Source organism: Hyperoodon ampullatus, assembly GCF_949752795.1.
Source record: "Hyperoodon ampullatus genome assembly, chromosome: 1".
In the NCBI taxonomy this organism is placed as follows: Eukaryota; Metazoa; Chordata; class Mammalia; order Artiodactyla; family Ziphiidae; genus Hyperoodon; species Hyperoodon ampullatus.
The window spans coordinates 183,597,435-183,621,928 of record NC_136914.1 but is presented as its reverse complement, the minus strand read 5'-3'; the positions used below and the strand labels follow the sequence as shown (position 1 = coordinate 183,621,928).

Genomic DNA, 24,494 nt, shown 5'->3' with positions numbered 1-24,494 from the left:
GGTACCGATTAGCCAGTCCCTAGGAGAGCTGGTCCAGGTGTGTTGACTCCAAAGGCAGTGATGGGGGGACCACCTCAGGCTCCGTGGAAACGGAGGAGAAAGGCCAGGGGTGACTTAGAGGTTTGAGGGAGCAATCAAGGTAGAAACCATCATTCAGGGTGTCCATCAAGAGAAAAAGCCTATAATCTGAAATATTGAGGAGATTGATCTGATTCCTGGGAATCATGAAGAGGTTTTGGGAAGGGGGCTGATAGGGCAGTTCTGACCTTGCCCTGCCAGGGCTGATACGTGTCGGTGTGGGGTGCCATGAAGTCCTCTAGGTCTGGCCCTATACCTGGGGGCGGGGGTGGGGTGGGAGTGAGGTAGGGGTCGGGGCGTGGGGACGTGAGAGGGTGGGGAGGTGGGAGGTGAGGCAGAAGCTCCAGCCTCTGCACCAAGGCTCCGGCGCCACACTGGCCATCACTTCCCCCGGCTTAGGTGTCTGTGCGCCCTCCTTTGTCTACCAGCAGGTAACTTCCAAGTCTGCAGACAACAGCAAAAGATGAAGGAAGATTGTCCAGCCAGTTCTCACGTGCCCATCAGCGACAGCAAGTCCATTCTGAAGTAAGCCATTGTGAGCAAAGAGGGGTCTCCATGCCTGCCTTCCCCCCGTGGCCACTCCCCTGCCATGGGCAGCCTGTGGGTGGAGGAATTCTGGGCACTTTTTGTAGATACAATGATGTGCCTGCCCCAGGGACAGTGATGAGAGCACTTCCTTTTGAAGTGCTTTGGAGATCAAGGATCAAGGCATGAGTTTGACCCCCGCCTCCTTGGGCAGACAAAAGCAGGAAAGTGTGACAGTGCCTGCTGTGAATCTGCAGAGATGGCATTTAATTTATATAAAAGCTAGAGCACTACTAACATCTTATTGCATTAAACAGTTCAGGAAAAAAAAAACCCTCAAAACTAGTTTTGAGTTTTTATTAAAAAGGTATATTTTTCTCAGCTTATTTTTATTTATTTTATTTTGTTTATGATGAGACTCCTGGTCTCATCATAAAAAAACTGCTTGGGATAATTTTCCAAGTTCATTGCTGAACTAAAGAAAAGGGTATTTTTTCATTTTATCTTGCTTTTCAAGTCCTGAGTCCAAGTATTTTCTAAATTTGGGTAGCTCCTATCTGCCATCCTGAAGACAAACCAAGCCTCCTTGAAATGGACTAGCTTTTGCTGAGGACCTGCCCGTTGGGGTCCTCCTACTAAAGACCCTGAGAAAACAGACAGTACTCCCACACCATCATTTTCCTTATTTAGATCTGATAATAAGAACAATGTAACAATATTAAATATCATTTTGAAAAAAGTCATAATAACAACCATACATGATTTAGATATGTTATACATGTACATATCCTAACAATTTTATATTCAGCATTTGCACACTTATAAGCACAGTGAACATGCAGTATTGAATCCTGCATTGTTAATGCCATTCAGTTGTAAATGGGTTCCCTTGTCAGTTACCATCACCCCACATCACACAGGGCTGCACAACAGAGCACCAGAGCATGTTTTTCTCATCCAGGCTCAGGGTTGCTCGAGTGTGGGTGAAAGCATTACCTGAGAGGTTCAAGAGCATCTCTGTCCAGTAGGGGAGCCACCAGCTACATGTGGCTGCTGAGCATGGGACCTGTGGCTGGAGAGATGTAGTGAATATAAAAGATGCTCCAGCTAGCAAACGTTTCTTACAAAATAAAATAATGAGCAGAATCTCATTCATAATTTTTACATAGATTTCACGTTGACATGATAATATTTTAGATACCCTGGATTCAATAAAATGTGTTATTAAAACTAATTTCCCCTGTTTTATTTTCCTTGGTAATATAGCTACTAGAAGATTTAAAATGATGTGTGTAGCTTGCATTGCATGTCTATTGGACTGCACTGCCCTGCAGAGCCCAGCTTGGGTACAGGGAGCTGTCCTCATTTTCTCTCTGCCACACCTCAGCCAAGGCACAAGCTGTGGCTTTCCCTTTATTCTGGGGAGACAGCATTTGGACAGAGTAGCCATCCTAGGGCCTTCAGGATCTTACTCTCAGGGGCTGTCACCTTCATCCCTTGATCACACATCCAGGAAGTCAGGATGGGGAAGAGGCACCCTGGTGGTACCTTCATAGCAGCCACCCCAGACCCTTGTAGGAAGAAATATGGGGAGAAAAAGCAAGCCTTTAAAATGCCAATTATCCAAGCCCAAGTGACTTATTCTGAGAAGGTGACTCAGAAGTAAGGTACAGGGAGGTTGTCAGGAACTCTTATCTATAATAGTGAAATTGTGCAAACACCCTAGAAGTACAACAGGGTGGGCCCCTCTGTGAGTTTTGCTTCCTTCGCAGCCCCACCCCGGGCTTTCCAGGAGCGCTGATCTGCGAAACTCCTTAGAAGACCAAAGGGTGTGTGTCTGATGGCAAGGTCTAGTCTCTCAATGGATTATATGTTGTTGGCAAAACGTGTACATTATGCCCATTTTACAAATGAGGAAACTGAGCCCAGCGAAGCCAAATGCCTTATCCAAGGCCCCACCACATTCCAAGAGCACATGTGTGTCTTTACCTTTTTTAGGTCGGAGCTCTTAAGCCTGCTGAAAACCTACAACTGCTACCATGAGGGCAGAAGCTTTCAGCTGAGACACAGAGAGGTAAGGCCCATTTCTCTTCTTTTTCATAGGGTCACCATTTATCCTGGCTTGCCAAAAATAGTGCTGCTTTATACCTGTTAATCAAGGGTAATTCTTAAGACCATTTCCTTCACTCTGAGTGTCCAGTTTGGATAATAAATTGTAAGGTCACCCATCCCCTGAGTTGGGGACCAGGTTATCTCCTTTGAGATCCCTGCAAGGGGTACTGAGGGTCGGACCATCCCCGTGAGAATGCAGAGCCGATGGAAATCCCCTTGTGGGCCTTCTCCTTCCACCTGGGACTTTTGTCTTTGTGAAGGCCAGGACATTGGCGTCTGAAATCCTTGAGACCGCACAGTCCAGCGCTTCCTCTGCTCATCCCAGCACAGATGAGGAACTCAGCACAAGGCCCTGGCTTGCCCAAGTTCACGGGGCAACGCAGGAGTGAAAGCAGAGTCTCTGTGCTTGCCCACCAAGAGGAAAGGCTTGCGATAGAGGAGAGCTCCCCAGAAGATGCTTACAGGGCCAGGAAGGTCCGCACATGAAAGGCAGGGTGGGCGTGGGAAGTGGAGGACACTGGAGAACACAGGTCAGATCAAACCCAGGGCAGCTGTGGAGGGATGTGGGCTTGGTACACCCAGACCCTTCCTGATTTTTCAAAGGAAGCTAGATATCTGGAATTTCATGTGGAATTCCCAAACCTCGAAGCACTGTGTGGCCTAAACAAAACAAGCCAAATACAAGCACGTGGGCACCAGCCGGACTCCAGGGAGTGGCCAGCAAGGCCCAGGCTCTGGGAGCTGCTCACCGGGCAGATCAAGTGAAGGCCTGGTCTTGCCACCCACCATCCAGAACTTCCAGATCTTTCACATGGGAACCCTGGTCGGGATATTGGGGCATTTGAAAAGCCAAAATGGGGTGTCTTATCGTGATCATGATTAGGCTTTATTTTGGGAGGTTTCCACAGTCGAGATCGGGTTGACTCTTGGATTTTCTCTAGCCCATCAGTGTCTGGCAAGGGCCAGTGGCCTCTGAGTTCCCCTTCTGTTGTTGAACATGGGAACAGACAGTTCAAGCCCCGGCAACCCACAGAGACCTCATGCAGGTGGAAGCCACTCTGCTCACTAATCTCGCTTCCACTAGTTCTTCAAACAACCACACATCCCCTTCTGTAATTACTAGAACAAAGGGTGAGCCCCGAGGTTCAGGCAGCTCTGGGCAGCAGGGAGATCGCCAGTCAGTGTCAGGGAGGTGACCTCCATCAGCCAGGCCAGGCCAGTGTCACACAGTTCAGGAGCCTGGACGGGAGGGAGGCTGCTAGCTCCTGGCTCAGGCCGTGCTAGGCTGCCTGTGACAACCTGGAATGATACAGACCTCACACTCTGCCTCCCCTTGACCCACCCACCCTGTGTGGGGCCTTGGGACCAGCCCTGACAACTTGTTCCCCACCCCTCAGAATTTCTGCATGCTTCTTTGCTCGAGCTCCTCTGCAGAGCAGCCTCTGACACCTGTCTCAGCAGCCCTCCCTGGCCCAGCTCTTTACTGCTGCCCGCAGGGCTCTGATCTTAGCATCCTGCTATCTCTGCTTTCGCTGTCTCTTTTCTTACTTGAGTGATAAGCCCCTAGACCTGGGCCAAGTGCCCTACTACTCCTGCATCCCCTCAGCTAGGCATGGTGTGGTACCTGTGCATAGGTGTTAGATAACTAACCAGCAGATGCTGGCCTGGAGCAAGTTGGGATGAGTCCTGAGCCCCAGCGTGCTGGGCAGTTTTGATCTGCACTGCTAAGTGAGGAGTTGGGCTCACTTCAGTTCTTGTGCTGAAGGCATGCGGTGGGGTCTTCTGACTGGACCCTGTTCCTCAGCTCTGGGCCATCCAGGGATTGCTCTAAGATCATGATGGTTCTCAACATGTGGTCCCCACACCAGCAGCTTCCGCATCACCGGAGAACTGGTTAGAACTGCAAATTCTTATCACCCTCCTTCCCACAGGCCTGCTGAATCAGAAACTCTTCACCCTCCCAGCTGTGTTTTGATAAGTCCTCCCGGGGATTCCGATGAAGGCCAAGTCTGAGAACAGCTAGTCTAAGAGCTTGATCTTGGCACTTGGGATTCCCCAAAACAATCCCCTCTGTAGGAACAGCTGAGTGGGGAGAGGGACTGGGAAGCCCCAGACCCGTTTGTGTGATGGGACAGTCCACATGGAGGAGTACAGGACCCTGCGGTGGGGAAGAGGTGCTCCTGTTGGCCCCAAAGGCAGGAACTTAACATCCCACAGGCAGGGATTTTCATATTCCTAACCCTAAAGAAGGTGTGAGGGTCTGACCTGATCTCATTGGAGCCAGAAAGTACCTTTCAGGAACCTTCTGCAGCCTTAACAGCCAAGGTGTGCCGGCCTGAGGGAGCGTGTGTCTTTGGGAGGTGACCGCCACCATAGAGACAGGCTACCGGCTTGGAAGTCGGGAGTTCTAATGTTGAAGTGCGTGACTGGGTCCTGGGACACCACGTCTCTGGGTGACTCACCCACCACCCAGCGTCCGGGACTCTGCAGGTCCTCAGGTTGCTGACCTGGGACCTTCTGGGCCTCAGAGACTGATAGTTCCTAGAACTTGCTGCTGGGCCACCTGAGACTGGGCTCTCCCGGCACTGCAGATGCTGAGGGCAGGGCAGACAAGAGGAGCTTTGCCTCTATTGTATTTATTGTAGTACAAGAGCCTTGTGAGGGAGGAGTGACCATTTTCCAAACAAAGAAACTGAGGGTCTTAGAGTCTCTGGGCCAAGATGACCCTGAAGGAAGTCAAAGACTCTGGCGTGGCTCCAAGGCCTGAGCAGAGAAGTGTATAATACAGCGATACCATCGCCAGCATTAAGCTCTGGAGGTCTGTGGAGGTCTTGATTGAGTATGACTCACCAGGCCTCAGGGACTCGGAAAGCGGTTCGTCACCCCTGCCCCCCAAGCTAAGCATGGGGAGCTCAGCCTCGGGTATGCCCTCCTAGCGCCGCAAGGGGCTCTGTAAGAAACCCCCCACCCAACTTGTTGTCTCTGGGCCTGCCCCGGAGCAGCCTCAGCCTGGCTGCTACAGTTTGGGGCAGTTTCTTGTCCACTGTCTCGTCTGGGGCCCACAGAACTCAGAGAGATGAAATGTGTCACTGTCAGGGGCCACACCCTGGGGCAGGCATTTCCCTGTGAACTTTCCCCCAGCTTCTACAGAACTAGGAACAAAGGATTCCCCTCTCAGGAGGCCGAAGCACTAGCTTCCTTCATTGTAAACCTTGCCTTTGGGATCATTTTGCTTGTTTTACAATGAAAAGCGTGATCAACTGGGAGCAATTGTGCCTTTTGAAGAGAGCAAAGCATTTTAACCAGGCTGGTTGGTGTCTCTAGAGAATAATGGACCACCCCGGAAATGCCAGTGGGCAAATATATCGCTGCTGACTGTGTGAGCTGGAGGCAGTAGGGCCCTGATGTCCTGGTGTGTGGTGTGTGGCCGCCGCCAAAGCCAGCCTCCCACCCCGCCCCGCGCTCAGCTCTGAGTAGGCTCAAAGCTCCCCCTGGTGGCATGAACGCACACTACACCCAGTGTAGGACCTCAGCCCCTGGCCCCCTGCACGAGTGCAAGAAAGGGAAGGACCTTCCCTCCGCCAGGGGTCCCCTTCCCTCTTATAATGATCCCCCTTCTTCTAAGGCCTGAAGGCAGGAATGACAGGGTTGACAGACAGACCACCGGTTCCTGGTGAGTGCTAGGCCCGTGGATGTATTCCCTGGGGGTTCCTGAGTGCTTTCCAGTGTGTCTCTCCAGGCGGGAGGGGCATTTGTGTCCCTTCCCTGTCTCAGTGGTGGGTGGGAGGAGAATGAGACTGCTCCATAGGGCCCCACCACAAGGACTTTCTGTTCGGCTGTTCTGTCCTCAGGAGCTTGGGACACTGCCAGAAGCCCCTTCTCCCAGCCCTTTATTCATCTGGTTTTGTTTTGTTTTGTTTTGTTTTTGGCACCTTCTGAAGGTGTCATTAGCTTCTTTTACATCGGGGATATTAGCAGAGGAGCCCAGAGCCCAGGAATCTCCTTGGCCCTATCTGATCTCCCCAGATGCAGCAGTGTGATTTCTGAGCTTGGGGGGATTAGCCAGCGTCATCCTAGTTTCACACCGCTTTGCTATGAGGCTGGCCCAGTAAGCCTGACCAGTCCGGTCACCAGCCAGGCACCCGCTCAGCAGGTCAGCCCTCCTCACCACCTCCTTAGGACATTCTGGCCAAAGCCTGCCCCACACATATTTGCTGGAGAAAGTCAGGGACCCAGAGGTTTGAGTCAACCAGAGACACAGCAGTTGTGACAGTTGGAAAATTTGTATACAGTGCTTATAACTCCATCTCCAAGTTTATTTGTACCGTTTCCCCAACCACTGTAGGGTATGAAGGACAGGCGTTGCTGTCCCCATTTTACAGATCAGGAAACTAAGTAAACTGCTTGTCTGAAACTTTTTCTTTTAAATTCATGGTTTACATTTTGCCTCCCCACAAAACACACATAAAAGAGGACAGATAAATATTGTAAATGTCCAAAGCAATTTTTAAAATATTTTAAAGTAAGAAAGAAAGAAAGAAAAAAAGGGGGGAAGGGAGGGATGGAGGGAGGGAGGGGGAGAGAGAAAAGGAAGGCAAAGTAGTTTGCTAGTCCACAGGGCAAGGAGGTGGAGGAAACTGAACCTGGCCATGAGCTTGCCCGTGGCCCCAGCTCCATCCTCCTCCTCTCCTCTGTCCCTCCCACGCTGACCAGGGCAGCCAGCTCTGGCTTGGCCCAAGAGAACAGGGCAATGGGTCTTAAGCCTGTCTCTTTTGAGTTCTCTGATGCCTCACCTGTCTCCCTGAGGAAAGCCCCCTCCCCTATCCCTCACCCTCACCTCCTTGCTTGCCAGATGCCCCTGGGAACTGGGATTTGCCAGGATGTAGGGACCCAGGGCTGTGGGGGACCCATGGACATGTGGAGTGAGGCCCTGGCCCCTGAACTTGCCCAAGAGCAGGGCACCTGGACAACACCCTGCACTTTGCCCCACGGATAAGTGGCCCCTGGGTGGAGGCAGGGAAGGGTGGGGATGGGGGGTGACAGGGCCACCTGGTCCAGTCGTTTGGTGCCCTGCAGGCTGAGCTGGTGCAGGTTCTGTCTTGGCCGTCAGCGTGGGGAAAACGCTCCCCACGACACAACAGGACCTGTGAGGTGGAGCCACTGAGGTACCCGCGGGTGGCCCAGTAACAAGTCCCCCGAAACACAGCAGGTGCATTTGCTGAGACCCCCCCGTTTGCTCATGGGCCTCTTGGGGGGAGCAGGGCTGTGGGGAGCCATGGGGCTGACTTGCGAGTGCCCAGGGCCTGGCTCTGAAACCACCGGGGCTGAGGCCTTTGCTCCTCCTCTGCCCCCACCTACTCATTTCCCCACCTGTGAGGCAGCCACGTAAACAACAGCTACTCCATGTGTGGGCTTGTAACATGCGCCCCAGGATGTGTGTGCGTTTTAGCCCATTTACTCATCAGCACAACCTAGGAGGCAGGTCCCGTTAATTACCCCCATTTTACCCGTGAGAAAACCAAGGAAGAGATGTTAAAATAACTTGCCCAAGGTGATCAGCCAGTTAGGAGCAGTGCAGACGGGATGCGTTATCGATTGCCACATCATGTGAGATAGACTCTTATTCGGAGAGGGGTCTCACTATGAGTTGCCAAAGCAGGGAGCCTCTCTGTAGAGGCTCTGTTCCCTCCCAGAGACCTGCCAGGGGCGGTGCCCACCTGCGGTGGGGGGAGGGAGAGGGTGGAGAGGTGACGCAGACCTGTATGTTATTTGCAGAAGTCTTTATTGGGGAGGGGTCAGAGTTCATGGATCACGGGGAGGTGCAAATAGAGAGTTCTAAGGACGCTGCTGGGACGGGGGCTTGTTGGGGAAACTGCATCCTGGCGAAGTTGCCCAGAAGCCTGGGAGCACTGGTGCCAGTCCCTCTGCAGTCTCAGCAGAGAGTGCCCTGGAGCCCTGACATCACTCAGCCTCCCTCTGGGGCCCCCCCAGGCCTTGCCACTGTCCGTCCGTCTGCATGAAGCCCAGGGGTCAGCAGAGGATCCAGTCCTCCTTGGCATGTCCCTCCCACTTGGCCGATTTTCCTGAGACTCCCCAAAGAGCCAGTCCAGGGGGTCCACAGTGCTGGCCCCAGGCAGTGTGGGCTGCTGGCCACTGAAGCGGGTGGTGATGTCCTGTAGGGACCCAGTGGTGCAGCTCTTCTCACGGGAACGGGCCGGCCGGTGGGGTCTACTGGGTCGGACCCTGCCTGCAGCCTCATCTGGCACTGAGGTGGGCTGCACCAGCTGACAGATGGATTTCACGTAGTCATCCAGGCTAGGGGAGGCGGGGGGATCCTCTCCAGGCCCACCGGGCAGCATCTCCTCCAAGGTCTCCCGAATTGTGGGCAGGTGGGCCACGGAAAGCAAAAGCCGGGACCTCATGGCTGCCGGCCACAAGGAAGCAGCAACCTGTTGGTTGACAGAGGACTGGGGTGAGGGACTAGTGTGCCATCCTGACACCCTTCCTGTGTCCCCTCCCCACCTGAGGCTGCCTGGGTGAATCACATGTCTGAGAGCAGTTTAAAGTCTGCAGATCCAAGACCAGGCTCGAACTCCTGGGCTCTTCCTGCTAACATTACTTAAGATTCTATCATTACTGTTGTTCAAGAACCTGTACAAATCAGAGAACCCAGCCTCACGGACTGGAGTCAGAGGAAACCTGGGTTTAAAACCAAACTTAGCAGCTCCTGACCCGGAGTCCTTTGGCAAAGTCACCTCTCCAAGCTTCCACTTACTCATCCATAAAATGGGGTTAAAAATACACCTCTCAGGGGCGTTGGGAAAAACTTATGGAATGACACCTCATGGGAAATTCCATTATGAATATAAAGCCCTCCGCAGCTGTTGTTACAGCAGTTAGCTGCATCCTGGTCTCTAACCCGCAGTGAGGCTGTGCGCGTCCCAGGCTGAGAACTGCTTCAAAGATACCCAACACCTTTTTGTCTCTTACCTGTAGCTGAGGAGGTCTGGGGCTAGCAGGGGAGCTGGATGAGCAAGGAAGTCCACAGAAAGCCCCCAGGAAGCTCAGGGCAGAGGGATCGGGGTCCAGCAGTTGGAGCCCTGTGTCTGGCGTCAGATTGCTGGGAGGAGGACGACAAGGAAGATGTGCTACGGCCTCTGTATGATGTGCCACTGTCCAGAGTGGAATCCTCCCTGAGCTGTCTGGTGAACCTCGGGGCCTGGCAGCTGCTTTTATACCTTTCCACCAGCAATCAGTTACTGTCATACAGGCCAAAAATAGCAGTTCTCAGGAAGGCTGTCAGAGGAAAACAGCTTGGCGGGCGGGGCCTGGCCCAGCTGCCAGCTTGGAGCAAGCATTTGTGCCTGTGGGACATTCTGGGAATGTTTACCCTGCAGGGCAGGGGTGGGGTGGCCACTGGGAGAGGCAGGGGGCTCCACTGGGCTCCCACAAGCAGCCCTAGGATCTGCCACCTCCGCCTAGAAGTGTTCCCCACTACACCTTAACACTAGTACCCTGCAACCCCAGGACACTCTGGCCCGGTGCTAGTTCTTGCAGAGCTTTGGGTCTGCACCTGTGAGGGACCTTGCCAGACACAGCGATGCAGGGCTCAGCCTGGAGGCGGCTAAGGCCAGGCTCCCTGGGCCTGCTGGGAGTTGGGATGTGCCCACCTTCTTCTGGAACCAGGGGCAGCCTGCAGGGTCCTGGTCTTGCTACTTCCCAGATGTGGTGCTTTCAAATGATAACTGGTTTGTTTCTTTGTTCCCCAGGTATCTAATTAGTACTCCTGTGCACCAGTGACTGTTCTAGGTACAGAGGACGTAAGCAGTGAACAAATCATTGCGTCCTAGAGCTTAGCTGTTAGTGAGGGAAAGAATTAAGTACTCGGTGGATGGGTGCTGTGATGCTGGGTACTGATTACAGCTGCAAAGAAAAGGCCAGCTGTGCTGTGGTCAAGGGGTCAGGAGGGTCCTCTGTAAGAGGGGACATTGAGCAGAGAGCTGAACAAACGAGGGTTGTGCGTTCCCAGTGGAGGGGCAGCATGTGCAAAGCCACTGTGGCAAGAGTCTGCTGGGCAGGGGACAGCCAGGGGCCCATATGACTGGCCCAGGTGGGGAGAAGTCAGTGGGTTTGGCATGGACACTGGGTTTTCCTCCGAAGGGGATGGACAGACCCTGCAGGATTTGAACAAGGGTGCAAGAGTCTGGCTTCTGCTTTGAAGGATTGACTTTGCCGCTGTGCGTGGGCTAAAGGGCAGCTAACAGGGAGACTGAGGAACACCTGGCCAGCATTGGGAGGCCACTGCTAGTGTCCAGGGGTAAGTGTGTCAGCACGGGAGGCAGCTGAGGGAGAGGCAAGTGACCATGGGAAAGCCCTTGTAGAGAGCCAGCACCATGCCCTTCTCAGACCTCACATCATCCACTTAGCCGTGGGCCCACCTGGAAGGTACCTGTCTTGTTCCCACAGGCAGGGGATGGAAAGCAAGTCACTGAGACAGAAGCTCAGGTCGGAAGTCTAATTGTTGGACAGACCCTAGATGCCGAGGCAAGCGGGAGGAGCTGGCAGTCCCAAGTTCATGCATTCTGGCTAGAGTATTTCTCATGGGCCAAGGTATGCGGCCAACCCGTGATCAGGATTTCAGTTAAACATACCAAGTCCCACCTCGATGGCTCTTCCATCTGGATGCTTCTGTAGAGCCTTTGTCTGTTTCTCTGGCTCTCTTTGAATTCATTAGCAATTAGCAAATAAGCCAGTAGGCTGAACTGAGGAGGGAGGTGTTGACTGGGATAGAATTAGGGGGCCCAGGTTGATTTCCCAACTTGTAGAAAGTCCAGGCCCCGGGACCTGTGTTCTCGTCCTGTTACCCCCCCACCTGTGTGGTGAGGGCTGCCCTGGAGGTCCCTCTTCTCTACTTTGGGCTTCTCTGATTTGATCAGAGAAAGCTGCAGGCTGACAGGGTCTCCCCTCCATTCTGATGGGGCCAGGCTGGGGGGCAGTAGAGCAGTGGTAGGGGGCTCAGATTGGGCGCACCCATGCCGCTTGTGCAGGGACACCAGGCCTGAGTCACGTCAGGCCAGCTGGTCCCCAGCATAGCTTAACCCTGACCTCAGAGGCAGCAGCTCTGCCTCAGCCCCTCGCTTCCCCAGAGCAAGTCCCCCTGCCTCCTTCTTCATGTCAGGGTCCCCAGAGCCTTCATACAGCACCTTTGGAGGTCTGGCCTCAGTATGTCCAGCCTTGCTGCCCCTGCCCCAGCGGTGCCCCCAGGGCATCAAAGGGTCTGGGGCTGTGTCTGCTTCACCTCCTCCACCCAGAGTCCGTCATGGGGCTGGTGTCCATGAGTAAACATGTCCATGAATGAACACACCGAGATGTGTTCCTGGTGGGGCAGAGGCTCTCTCCAGAGACCTGTCAACATCTGACGGAGGCATCGGAAGCTAAGTCTGAAAACAAAGACCTGAACCCCACTTTGGGTTTTCTTACTATCCCCAAGGGACTTTTAACTGCAGTGGATCAATCTAGTCTTTCCTTTACAGTCACATATCTGTTACATATTACATACATACAGTTACATATCTTTAGTTACATATCTGTGCCTGTGTAGCATCAGTGGTTATCAAAAATAGCTCTGGGTTTTTTTGTTGTTGTTGTTTGTTTTCTTTTTTAGCAAATAGTGCAAGTCCATTCCAGAAGGTTATGTGTTTTTTTGTTTGTCTTTTTTGTGGGTTTTTTTTGTTTTTTTGTGGGTTTTTTTTGCAGTACGCGGGCCTGTCACTGTTGTGGCCTCTCCCGTTGCGGAGCACAGGCTCCGGACGCCCAGGCTCAGCGGCCATGGCTCACGGGCCCAGCCGCTCCGCGGCATGTGGGATCTTCCCGGACCAGGGCACGAACCCACGTCCCCTGCATTGGCAGGCGGATTCTCAACCACTGCGCCACCAGGGAAGCCCTATGTGTATTTTTGATAAACTTGAACAGAGGAGAAATGTTTTCTCCGTGTATGGCAGGGTGTTTTAAACTGTTACTAACTAACCATGAAATCGACACTGCAGGACACCTCTGTAAGCACTGCCAGGGATATGACATTTTCCACAAGGTCCCTCCTCTCACAGGGCTTTTGATGTCAGCAAGGAGAAAGAAATGGCATTTGTGAATCTAAAATGGTGCTTGAGATGGCTTTGGGAGAATGACGATTTAAGTTCATTGCCAAAAGACCAGTATCAAAGCAGATTAGGAGCACATAGCTGGGAAGACCTAGACTCTGTGGAAGCGTGAAGCTGAGAAGGCTTCTGGCAGGTGCTTTGAGGTTGCAGACAAAGCAGCCTGGCCAGGCACACGTGTGGGAGTGATGAGGCTGGACACAGGGAGCCTGGATGTGGTAGCGCTTACACAGGAGCCGGAAATAGGTCAGAGGAGCAGAATCAAGGACCTGAGGGGAGCAAGTGGGAGCTGAGGGTGCCTCTGGAGGACTCTGTCGATTAGGACCTCAGGGTTGGTGGCAGGGGAGTGGCCATGCCATCTGCAGACCTTGGGAAACGAAGGCTGGTCGGGGACGCGGGCTGGGAGCTGTTGTAGATATTCCGAGCGTGTGTGCCAGTGGTGGGATGTGGGACTGTCCATATCCCAGGTGGTGAGGAAAGCAAGACTGGCCCTCAGGAAAGAAGGCAGCTTGGTAATCTGGGGGTGGGTTCAGGCCACTAATGGGAACAGTGTGGGGACTGTCCTAGTCCACCTCTGCTCTCGTGGGCATGGGATCCAGTGCCCTCAGCACATGCCCAGTAGGGCCAGCTGACCGTGGGTCCCCTGCCCAGGTGCAGCAGTGGGTGGAGAGGTGCCCTGTGTTGCACTGGTGTCTGCACAGCCATGCTTCCCTGGAATGTGTTTCCTTGCCGCTCTGTGGACGTGCCTGCCAGACAGCGGCCGCGTTCCTGTGGGACACCTGACTCAGCCGCCCTGTCCCAGACCCTGCACCCGGGCGGTGGAAGGGCACGCCTCAGGCTTCCTCTCGGCCCCGGGCCGCATGCCTTGGAGCACATAGAAGCTCGTGGGCCTTCCCGTAAAGGAGGACAGGACGCCAGGGAGGAGAGGGCGTGTCTGGGGAGGCCTGAGTGCACGGTGAGTCCCGTGGGCAGGGGCTTAGTCCTGAGGGCGGGTGGGGAGGGTGGGCAGTGACCCCTGAGCGCGGCTGCTCTGGGGGAAGAGGCTGACCCGTGTGGCTCCCCACAGGAAGAAGGGGCTCTGATCATCGAGGGGCTCCTCAACATCTCCTGGGGACTGAGGCGGCCCATCCGGCTCCAGATACAGGATGACAGGGAGCGCGTGCATCTCTCCCCCGCCTCCTGGGCACCAGGACGCCCGTGAGTGCCAGGCTGGGTGGGGCGGGGCCAGGTGGTCTCCGTGACACCCGTTCAACCCGAAAGTATCGTTTGGGGTGTCGGGGGCGGGGGAAGTTGCTCTCAGCCTAGCCCCATTCCCATTTGGGGCAGCAGCATGGCAGGATAACCCAACCTCATCCCTGTCACCCCATGACAGCCTCAGCCCATGACCTCACCTGCCAACCTGCAGCCTCACCCCCAGGTGGTCCTTCTCCATGACAACCAAGTCACCTCCCTCTTGGAGAACGTTCCAGGCTCCCCTCCCCTCTGGCTGTGCTTCTCAAACTTTCCTTGTCTGTGAGAGAGAGAGGGCTCTAGGTGGGGGGCTTCCAACACCCTCTGCAAGCTAAGCATCTCAGCATCTCCTGTTCTATGTTAAAAGCGCACACAACTTTAGCCTCCTACTGCTCTGCTTTTATTCCAATATCAAAATTTATTTTTATAAATTTATCAGAATTTAATATCAGATTTATTTAACTATCCGAAGAATGTTTCGATCAGGATGAAATGGCTTTCTACCTGCCTTATCGTTTTAGTGGACGTTTGCCTCTTCCCACCACACCCCATAGATAGGCAGTTTGCTGCTGTGTTTTGCTTGCTTCTGCATGTAATAAATCCTTCTAAGAGTCAGAAATTCAAAACATTTTCCCTCTCAGAAATTTGAGTAAAGTTGCTTCTCTGAGAGTCCTTAACACATTGATGCCCCTGGGGCGTCCCCATGTATCCCTGGTCACTCATAGCAAATTTTGAGCCGCACAGACTTAGAGCTTAGAGTTTGGATGGGCTCCTTAGAAAGGAGGGTAAAAGTGGTCACACGAGCAGTCTCAGACAAGGGCCCTCAGAGGCCTCTGAGCATTGGGTTGGATGCTCTGTCTACTCCTTGCAGGCTCCTCCTTAGCGTGTAGCTACTTCCCATCACGCCCATTCCTTCTCCAGCCCACCACCAGCTACCCTGGCTTGGACACCACCCTGCTCAGAGGCCTGGAGGTTGGCCCCCTCGAGTTTGCTGCTGCCCGACCCCCGCAGGCCTGAGGGCAGCCCAGAGAGCCCCCTCGGCATGTGGCCGCAGATGCCAGCTGCCTCAGCCCAGCACCCAGCAGCACGTGGGCACTGTGTGTGTCCCTGTGTCCATGCAACGGCGCCCAGCACAGGACACCGGGTCTTCAGGACAGACTCCCTCTCCTTCCAGCAGACACTGGGGCGATCCTTTGCTTTTCTTTTAATCTTTTACGTTGACTTAATATGAAATCCTGGCCTCAGCTCTGCCTGCCCTGATTCTTGCCTGTGTCCTGTCCACAAAGGCAGCCAGCCTCTTCTCTTTGACCTGAGCTACTTTTCTCTGCCTGCAGCCCACTGAGCACCACGATTGTCTCTTTTCAGAAAGGAGCCACCTCTTCAGGATGGCAGAGTCACTGCCCAGGAACCAAGCGCTCAGGCCGGACCCAGGGAGGAGAGTTCCAGAGACAGCTCAGGTCAGTGGGGCCTCGAGCTGCCCAGGACCCTGTCCTGCTCATCCGGGGTGGGAAGAAAGCGAGGGGTTGGCTCATGACCACCGTCTCTGAATATCAGCTTTGTGGAGTAGCAAAGAATGGCTTGTTTCCCTTCAGCAGCAGCCCCTGCTAAATCCCTCCTCCACCCGGGAGAGGCTTTCTTATCGACTCCTCACCTAGGGAAAAGGAATCAGAGGCTTGCACAGGTGATGTAGTTTGCCTGAGTCGCTGCAACATGCACCCTTATAGAAAGGAGAGAACATCAGCAGAGGGTGCGGCTGCCTCCTGGCCTTGCAGGCACCTGGGACCTCTTCCCCACATGCCGGGATCCATACCTGAGTGTCTGTCCTCTCTGTGCTCTCCCCTTGCACTCAGTGAAGGGCTTGTCCCAGAGGACAGGGCTGGGGCTGTCAAAGTCCTGTTCTGGATCCCTGGAGACGGAGGCCCAGAGGCTTATGGCCATGTGGCATGGTGACACAGGTTATCCTGTCTGGGGGTCACCTTTCCCGTCTGCAAAGTGGGCATCACCCAGGCTGGACCCCAGCCTCCGTCACAGGGACAGCGGTCACATCGCCGTCTGCTGCAGCCCAGTGCTACAGGGAGCCACGCTCCACACTCGGGACCACCACGGGAGCAGTCCTGTCACCACCGCCCTCACCCCAGCCTGACCCCCTCATCCACTTCTCACCACAGAGCCCATGGAGGAGGACGAGGAGACCCCACAGCTTATGCGGACCAAGAGCGATGCAGCCTGTGTGATCCAGAGGCGGCCCAGGTGCCGCACCCCCGGTGAGGCCCAGAGGATCCGACGACATCGGTTCTCTATCAACGGGCACTTTTACAACCACAAGGTGATGTCCCAGCCTGGCCTCTCCCCCAGGCCCTGAAGCTGAGGCCACAGGGAACAGCCCCAAGCATGGGTGTAACCACTGGGCCTTCTGTAGGCCGGGCTCCATGGTGGTCATGCCAGAATTCACCTTCACCATAGCCCTGTGTGCACATGTGGTCATGCCCCTGTCCTGATGGAGAAACGGGTTCAGGAGGAGAACTGTCTCGCCCAAAGTCACATCAAAATATCATTCCACTTCATGGCCTCAAAGCCTGTATTTTTCCATCACACACTCACTCTCAATTCATTCTCAAAAGTTGCATGGATATTTGGAAAGTGATGCCAAATTCACTTTTTTTTTTTTTTCCGGTACGTGGGCCTCTCACTGCCGTGGCCTCTCCCACTGTGGAGCACAGCCTCCAGACGCGCAGGCTCAGCGGCCATGGCTCACGGGCCCAGCCGCTCCGCGGCATGCGGGATCCTCCCGGACCGGGGCACGAACCCGTGTCCCCTGCATCGGCAGGTGGACTCTCAACCACTGTGCCACCAGGGAAGCCCCAAATTCACTTTTAATAAGGCGATTTTCTATGAGGTTTCCACCCAAGCTCAGTTGATATGGGAACGTCCTGTCCCCTACTGTCATTTTCACTTGGTAGATTAAGGCAACTAGGCTGAGGTGTGCCCAGGAGCACGTGTGTCTGTGTCCCAGAGAACCCACACTGCTCCTGATTCCCAGCACTTAGCCTTTTGTCCAAGTTATTGTACTGACCTCAGGAAAAAGAGCTCCTTCCCCAGATGACATCATTTCGTAAACAAACCAAACTGTAAAAGGAGAAGTTGATTGTTACTATAAAAGGCAGGAGGGGCAGTTTGGGTGAGGCCCTAGGTGGGGAGTGTCCTGGTAACAGAGCCACATCCTGCAGCACTGGGAAATTGGAAGCCAAGGTTTTTAGGTTAAGCAGCTGCCTTCTTGATAGGTGATGACTCATGGGAGGGGAAGGGGAGCCTGGGCAAAGGGAGGTCTCAGGGTCAGATCTGAAGAACAGTCCCCCAGGTGAGGTCTGCTGGGAGCCATTCAAGCCACTCTTGGGGTGCCCTGCACTTCGGGATGAAGAATTCAGCAAGGCAGGCTGAAAGGACCCTGCTTCACCATCAGGACCTCCCTCCACTCCCTGCTAGGTTTGCAGTCAGTGTTAATGAGGGACAATAGGTTATCTTGACTAAATCCAGGAAAACCCAGGACTATTTGAGAGTAGTTTCCTGAGAGAGGGAGGGGGAGGCAGGGCTGAAGTTAAACAGAGATTAAGAATGTCTAGATTAGCCAAAGAACCCACCATCTGACTTGGGTATTCTTTAAATCTTGTTCCAAAGGGGTTTTGTCCTTAAAGTGTTAAGTATCATTTGCTAGTATTTGAATATATATTGATATGCTATTTTAAGGGATTACTCAAAAATTTAGAAAGATTATTTGCACGGGTTTAGCCTCTTTCTAGTTCTACATTCCTAAAAAGGAGCTTTTTGCTCCATGACTCAAGGTACCAAAGAGCGGGGGGTTTATCTTCAGTACATTCACCTCTACTCTAAAGGAGTCATCTCCAAGAGGTGTGTTGGGCACGTTAAATCTTACGTTAGTCATTGCAAATGTCACAGGGACATGGAGATGTCTGAGCACTCTGTAGCCTTTGAAATGAACAAATGAACGGTGAGGGCTTTCATCACAGCCTTTCATGTCCATTGGAGCCATCTTGCCAAGAAGGGCTTCTTAGCCAGCCAGCCCAACACTCAATACACTGCCCATTCAGGCCCCAGTAAGGGCAGATTTTCCCCCAGTCACAGACTTACCTGCGCCGAAATGTAGACCCATTCTTCCAGGCAAATTGAGTACCTTCCAGGACAGGAACTAGTTAGTGTCTTAGGCATGTTGGAGAGTTGATTCACATCTCCTGGATGAGTCAGGGGCTCCCTCTTTTTCACCCTGCCCTACATGCATTCAGAATCAGTGTCCCTAGAAATCAGGCAACAAAGTACTTGAGTCACAGGCAACAAATAAAGAAAAAAAATTCCTAGAATTAACTTCCTGGGGTTGTTATTCCAGGTTTTATTCCTTAGAACTGTACACGATTGCTTCACTCAATTGTTTTCCAAAAGTGTTCTTATTCACAGTAATGTTGGCTTGATTTCCAGACTGGGTAAAACTTAGTACTTGTTTTCACTGCTTTGCCCTGGCCTGTTAGATTCAAACGTGTTCTGTGAGGGGAAAACCATTGTGGTTAGAGACAGGAAAACAGCCACGGTACCCTTGTTCCTACTTGGAGTTGGTTGGTATCTTCTTGAGAAAAGACTTCAGGCAGAAGAAACACTAACAATGTCTTACTGACATGACCTTTCTTCTCCTAGAAATAGCCTGACTTCTGTATTTTATATTTCTTAGAAACTGAAAACCTAGGCTGGCTTTCTGTATCACCCAGAGGCATTCTACATTTCACTGTGCAGAAGGCAGGTCCAAGTTTGAGTCTGGCTCTGGTACTTGGGGACCAGCTGTGGACACTGAACAAGTCCCTCATGCACCCCGAGCCCCTACTGGGAAAAGCAGAGCTAGGGCCATACAGGAGGAATGTGTGAATTGGAATTTGTAAAGCAAGGAGGGGCTTACCCACACGGAAGTCAGACACGCAGGGAGGACCCTGTGCCACAGTGGTGAAGCATGGGGTTTGGGGCAGCTCTGCCCTTTCTAGATGGGTGATGCTGACAAGCCACTTAACCTGTCCAAGCTTCCATGTCTTTCCTAAGAAAAAGGGACTAGTGACAGGTACTTCTAAGGGCTGTTGTGAGAATTAAATCAAAGATTATATATAAAGTGTTTAGCAGGTTTACTACCTAGCTAGTGATCACTGAGGACTTAATAAGCCTCAGACAATGCCCCGGTTGACTTTCATGGATGGTGTCTCGTAAACAAAGGCAAGATACCTGTGAGAATGTCACGGGCCCCCATTACTGTGCAGAAGCCATGTGGCTAGAGCACAGGGTACTTGGGAGGGAACCATGTATCACATGTGCATAACATGAGAGGAGCCACGGATGGCACTGTCTAGGCTGTGGGACATGCTGTAAGACAGTACTTCTCAAAGTGTACCCTACAGATAGCATCACGGGGCATTTTCCTCAAATGCAGATTTTTGTTTGTTTGTTTGTTTGCGGTACGCAGGCCTCTCACTGTTGTGGCCTCTCCCGTTGCGGAGCACAGGCTCCGGACGCGCAGTCTCAGTAGTTGTGGCTCACGGTCCCAACCGCTCTGCGGCATGTGGGATCTTCCCGGACCGGGGCACGAACCCGTGTCCCCTGCATCGGCAGGCGGACTCTCAACCACTGAGCCACCAGGGAAGCCCTCATATGCAGATTTTGATCCAGGAGTCTGGACTGGGGGGGCCTGAGACTGTATGCTGACACAGCTGGTCCATAACACACTTTGAGTTGCAGAATTTCTGAAAGGTTGTTCCTCTGGCCAACAGTGTGGGTAATGGATTGAAAGGGCAGAGACTGGAAGGGGAGAGTTGAGAAGCTGATGCAGTATAAGTGGAGGGCCTCACCTCAGGCACCGCTGGGAGAATGGAGAGGAGTGGACAGATTCGAGAATGTTCAGCTTTAGGATCAGCAGACAGTTGGTGATTTGATCGATAGAAAGAGTGAAGGAGAGACTGGTTCCCCCAACCCCTTGTGAGTGACTTCTATGGCCCTGGTTCCTGGAATCCAGAGAGCTGGACCTTATAGCTTTGTAGGCATCTTTCTTAGAGGCCTCTGTAAGATGTGAGTTGTTACAGCCTCCCTGTGCGTGCCCAGATCTGGGCACAGCTTGTGAGTGGATCTCTGTGGATGGATAGACGCAGGGGTTCCCGAAGCCCAGGTTCGCCTGCTGCTCCAGCCTGCTCAGCACCATCTGGCCGACGGTATGCCCAGACCCTGTGTGATGTCAGCCCCGTGTCCCCTCTGGACTTGCCCTGAACTGCCTCCACCTTCCTGTACAGACCTCCGTGTTTACTCCCGCCCATGGGTCCACGACCAACGTGAGAGTCAACAGCACCATGACCACCCTGCAGGTGCTCACCCTGCTGCTGAACAAGTTCCGAGTAAGTCTGGCCACAGACGGCCCTGCCCCAGTTGCTGGTGGTTTGCTGTTTTGTTGGGGGAGGGGGCTGGGGAAAGCCATGGCTCCTGGCTAGAAGGATGATCAGGGTTTCCTCAGCTGAGCTGGCATCTCTGGGAATTTAAGCAGAGAGAGGGGAGGGTCCCTGGGGATTTGTGTGTGTGGCCCTGAGGCTGTGGTTACTACCAGGGGTCCCTCTCTGTCTCTCCTGTCTGGAAAGGCCGTGGTCTGACTTCCTGTTACTACCTGTGCAGGTGGAAAATGGTCCCAGTGAGTTTGCACTCTACATCGTTCACGAGTCTGGGGGTAAGTGTCTGCCTTTGCTTCCCGATCATGAAAACAAAAGTCCCTGTCCATTTGGCAAGCTCACCAGCTGTGCTCCTTCTCTGAGGGCTGGACTGGCTTGTGCAGCGGACACGAGACAGGTGCCCTCCTGGCCTTGGGACATGCTATGCCCCCACCACGAGCACCCCTCCCAGGCCCAAATCCAGGCACATTGTCATCCCTTTCAGAATCCCACCAAAACCACATGGTAAGCCGCTCTCTCCAGTAGCTTCAGCAGGGAGTGGGGAGGAATGTGCATCTGGGTCTTCAAGATGGATCAGAAGCCCCTCGTCCACTGAGAACTGCTGTTGCAGAACTTGTACTGCCTGGCCCTATGTCCAGTGCTGCACAGCCCAGGTCTGATAACTGAGCAGGCCTGGCCTCCCCAAGTCCATTTCCCCATCCCCTGCTCCTTTCAGCCACTGTTCCTCTCTGAGCTGGGCCTTCACTGAAGGACAGGATCACACATCATCGGGGCAGTGTCCATCACACAACACCTGGCAGTGTTGCCAGGCCCCCTGAACACCTGTCTTCCATTACGTTCCTGTCCTGGAACAAAGAGACGCAGAGATGCCATGAATTTTGTCCACCACCTTCGTTTTCAGAGAGGACAAAATTAAAAGACTCCGAGTACCCGCTGATTTCCAGAATCCTGCACGGGCCCTGTGAGAAGATCGCCAGGATATTCCTGATGGAAGCTGACTTGGGCGAGGAAGTCCCCCACGATGTGAGTGAGGGCTGAGGCTCGGGGAGGCCTGCTCCTGAGTTACGGGCTGGGGGACAGCATGGCGGACTCCCAAGGGCTCTTAAGGTGACCTTGGGCAGAGCCCTCTTGGGCGATGCTTCCAGGGCCCCCATGGCCGTTCTGAAGGACCGGAACAGTATTGGTTTCAGCCCTTCTTCTTCCTGTCAGCCACCACCAGATGTATCAGCTGGCTCAGGGGAGATAAGAAGTTGGGTCTTAGAAAACCACAGCCTGGCCTTTCCCCTTCAGACAGATAGAATCTTTTCCTTCATTGGAGCGTGTTTTGTTGTCATTGCATTAAAGACCCACAGCAAGGGCTCCTTAACTAGGGCCTAACTAGGGCTTATGGAAGGGACCCTGTGGAGGTCTGTGTCTCAGGACAGCCTGAGTCCTGGCTGGGCAATGGGCACATTTCCAAACTCCCTGCACAGAAAAGGCTTATAGGGGGTGGACCCCAAGGAGAAGGCCCAGTGACCCTGTATCCCTTGAGCCATTCAGATTAGTGTAGTTTCATTCCATTGTTAAAAACAATGGCATTCCCACCATCTCCACCCCACCCCCAGAGAACACCCAGTGCAACTCCACTCACTATTGAATGCTCTTCCTAAAATTCAGCTTAATCTTTCCTCCCAGGGATCATAGTTGCCTTTGAGGTAAGAATGGGCTCCATCCTCCCATCCTGGTACACACAGAGCAGCGTTGGGCGTGGGAGGAAAGCAGGACAGCCTCTTCCTTGGATTTAAGACTGCTGAATCGGCCACTATGGAAGCCACGAGGAAAAGAAAACACACTTTCGGCTTCTAATTTAAAACACATTGAAATGTTCTTGGATTTTCTAGGTCGCTCAGTACATTAAGTTTGAAATGCCGGTGCTGGACAGTTTTGTTGAAAAATTAAAAGAAGAGGAGGAAAGAGAAATAATCAAACTGACCATGAAGTAAGCAGCACTTAAAGAGCCAGTCGTGGGTACTGAACGTCAGGGCAAGTCTGCAGGGCAGAGCACCCAGGCCGGGGGCTGGGAGACCTCTCTCCTGCAGGTGTGCCAGGTGTCCTCACGCAGCTCGGGGACACCTGCTCACCCTGGCTCCCCAGCACCGCCCTCTGACCCCTTGCTCAACACTGACACCAAGCTGGGGTGACAGCCTGCCAAAATAGGGGGATGCAGCCCAGACCACTCATCTAGCCTTGGCAATCTCACCAGCACAGGACAGGCACAAGCTGCTGAAAAATGCCCAGGAGAGTCAGGCAGGAGCACGGGTGGGCCCTGGACCAGGGTTGTGTGTTCTGCTGGTGACATTGCTCTGGAGGAGCAACCGAGAGGGGGCCTGCTTGTGCACCTTCAGCCTCGCCTGGGCCTTTCACGCTAGCCGGAATTCTAAGCCTGCCCCACAGCAGCGGTTATTGGAACTGCCTGCACCAGCTGATGTTTGCAGGTGCAGGGGACCAATGCAATGGAAAGGTGAGCAGGTGTTACCTGCTGGCTCCTAGGGAAGCTACATCAGGGCCCGGCTGTGTGAGGTCAGCCAGGTTGCACATCCCAATGATCTGTCTCTCCCTCTGCAGGGGAAGCTCGGTCCCAGAGTCCCTCTTAGGAAGGGAAGGAGAGAGGCTGCTGTGAGGGCCCGTGGTCAGGGGACTGGTTCCGATTCTGGCATCTGGCTGAATGATTCTTAGAAAGGCTTCTATGTGTGCAGTCAGGCCCCATTCAGGCAGTCAGCAGAGACCTCGATCAGAGGAAACGGTCTACATGCAGTCAGCAGTGTCACCGTGGCTAGAAAGGACTTGAGGGTCACCTGGTCAGCCTGTTCGATGTACAGAGAGGAAACAACGGCCTGAGATAAGGAGGCAGCACCACGTGACTGCAGAGCCAGGGCTTGAACGCAGGCTTCCTGATCCCTACTTTGCCGCCCTGTATACTCCAGCACACTCCTGTCTGTACTGGAGAATCTTTTTTTTTTTTTAACGTCTTTATTGGAGTATAATTGCTTTACAATGGTGTGTTAGTTTCTGCTGTATAACAAAGTGAATCAGCTATACATATACATATATCCCCATATCTTATACTGGAGAATATTTGGAATAGAAAGATCATTCTGCTTTGAAGCTTGACAGGGTCTGCAGCCCTGTTTGACTGCTCCTCAAAGCCAGTGGTCTTGTGGGATGTGGGCCTGGCTTTTCCCTCTCCTGGCTGAGGAGAGATAGTGGCCACTAATCAGCCGGTCAGGAGTCGTGGGTCTCCGGGCCCAGCATCTATGTGCTCCCTTGCTCGCCCCCTCCCTGTCCCCTCCAGTATCAGTGAGTCCTCTTGGCTGTGTCTCCCTCCAGGTTCCAAGCCCTGCGTCTGACGATGCTACAGCGCCTGGAGCAGCTGGTGGAGACCAAGTAGCCCACCAGCACCTGCCTCTTCCGAAGCCCCCAGCAGCCAGCGCACTCTGAGCGCTGGTGGCCGGGCCCTGATTGTCACACAGATTGGTCACACTGGCTGAGGTATCCAGCACCCGCGTTTCTACCTGTCCACCTGCCTAGGTAGCATGAGTCCCATGTCCCTGGCTCTTGGCTCCAAGGTGAGTACTCACAGTGCCCAGACCTAAGCCTGAGGAGCCAGGAACTTGCTGGGTGGGGTCTGCGTGTGAGACTGGCCTGGGCCGTGAGCAGCCCTGAAGCTGTGACATGGGCCACCTATGTAGCTGGATAGCATGGCCAGTCCTGTTCACTCCACACGTCTCCTGCTCAGGAGAGCAGGACATGACCTTGTTTCTAGGGCGTGGGCTCCATCTCCTGTCCCAGTGCCCAGCCCAGAATCACAAGCCCTTATCCTCATTCAAACACATGAGCCACTAGACCCCCGTCTGCCCTCGTCTCATGCTGCCACTCAGAAACT

General features: G+C 53.5%; 2 protein-coding genes across 3 annotated transcripts; one reads left to right on the top strand and one right to left on the bottom strand.

Moving 5' to 3' along the window:
• Positions 1–514: 514 nt before the first annotated feature.
• RASSF4 (Ras association domain family member 4) lies at positions 515–24,077 on the top strand (the record flags this gene model as incomplete). Of its 2 annotated transcripts, none has more annotated exons than XM_079705263.1 (10): positions 515–603; positions 2,602–2,677; positions 13,936–14,066; positions 15,465–15,556; positions 16,268–16,425; positions 20,426–20,527; positions 20,799–20,850; positions 21,474–21,595; positions 22,453–22,550; positions 23,939–24,077. In XM_079705263.1, the coding sequence occupies 10 exons, from the start codon at positions 542–544 to the stop codon at positions 23,997–23,999; spliced, it is 954 nt and encodes a 317-aa protein (XP_079561389.1). In that variant the 3' UTR covers positions 24,000–24,077. The 2 variants fall into 2 exon arrangements, with proteins under 2 accessions (XP_079561389.1, XP_079561388.1); XM_079705262.1 differs by having other exon boundaries at positions 542–603; positions 15,465–15,560; positions 16,266–16,425.
• On the bottom strand, positions 8,493–9,743 carry DEPP1 (DEPP autophagy regulator 1). Its single transcript, XM_079714702.1, has 2 exons — positions 9,706–9,743; positions 8,493–9,164 (listed from the first exon to the last, which is right to left on the bottom strand). Exon 2 carries the CDS (start codon positions 9,135–9,137, stop codon positions 8,511–8,513), a length of 627 nt encoding a protein of 208 aa, XP_079570828.1. The 5' UTR covers positions 9,138–9,164; positions 9,706–9,743; the 3' UTR covers positions 8,493–8,510.
• Positions 24,078–24,494: the final 417 nt, after the last annotated feature.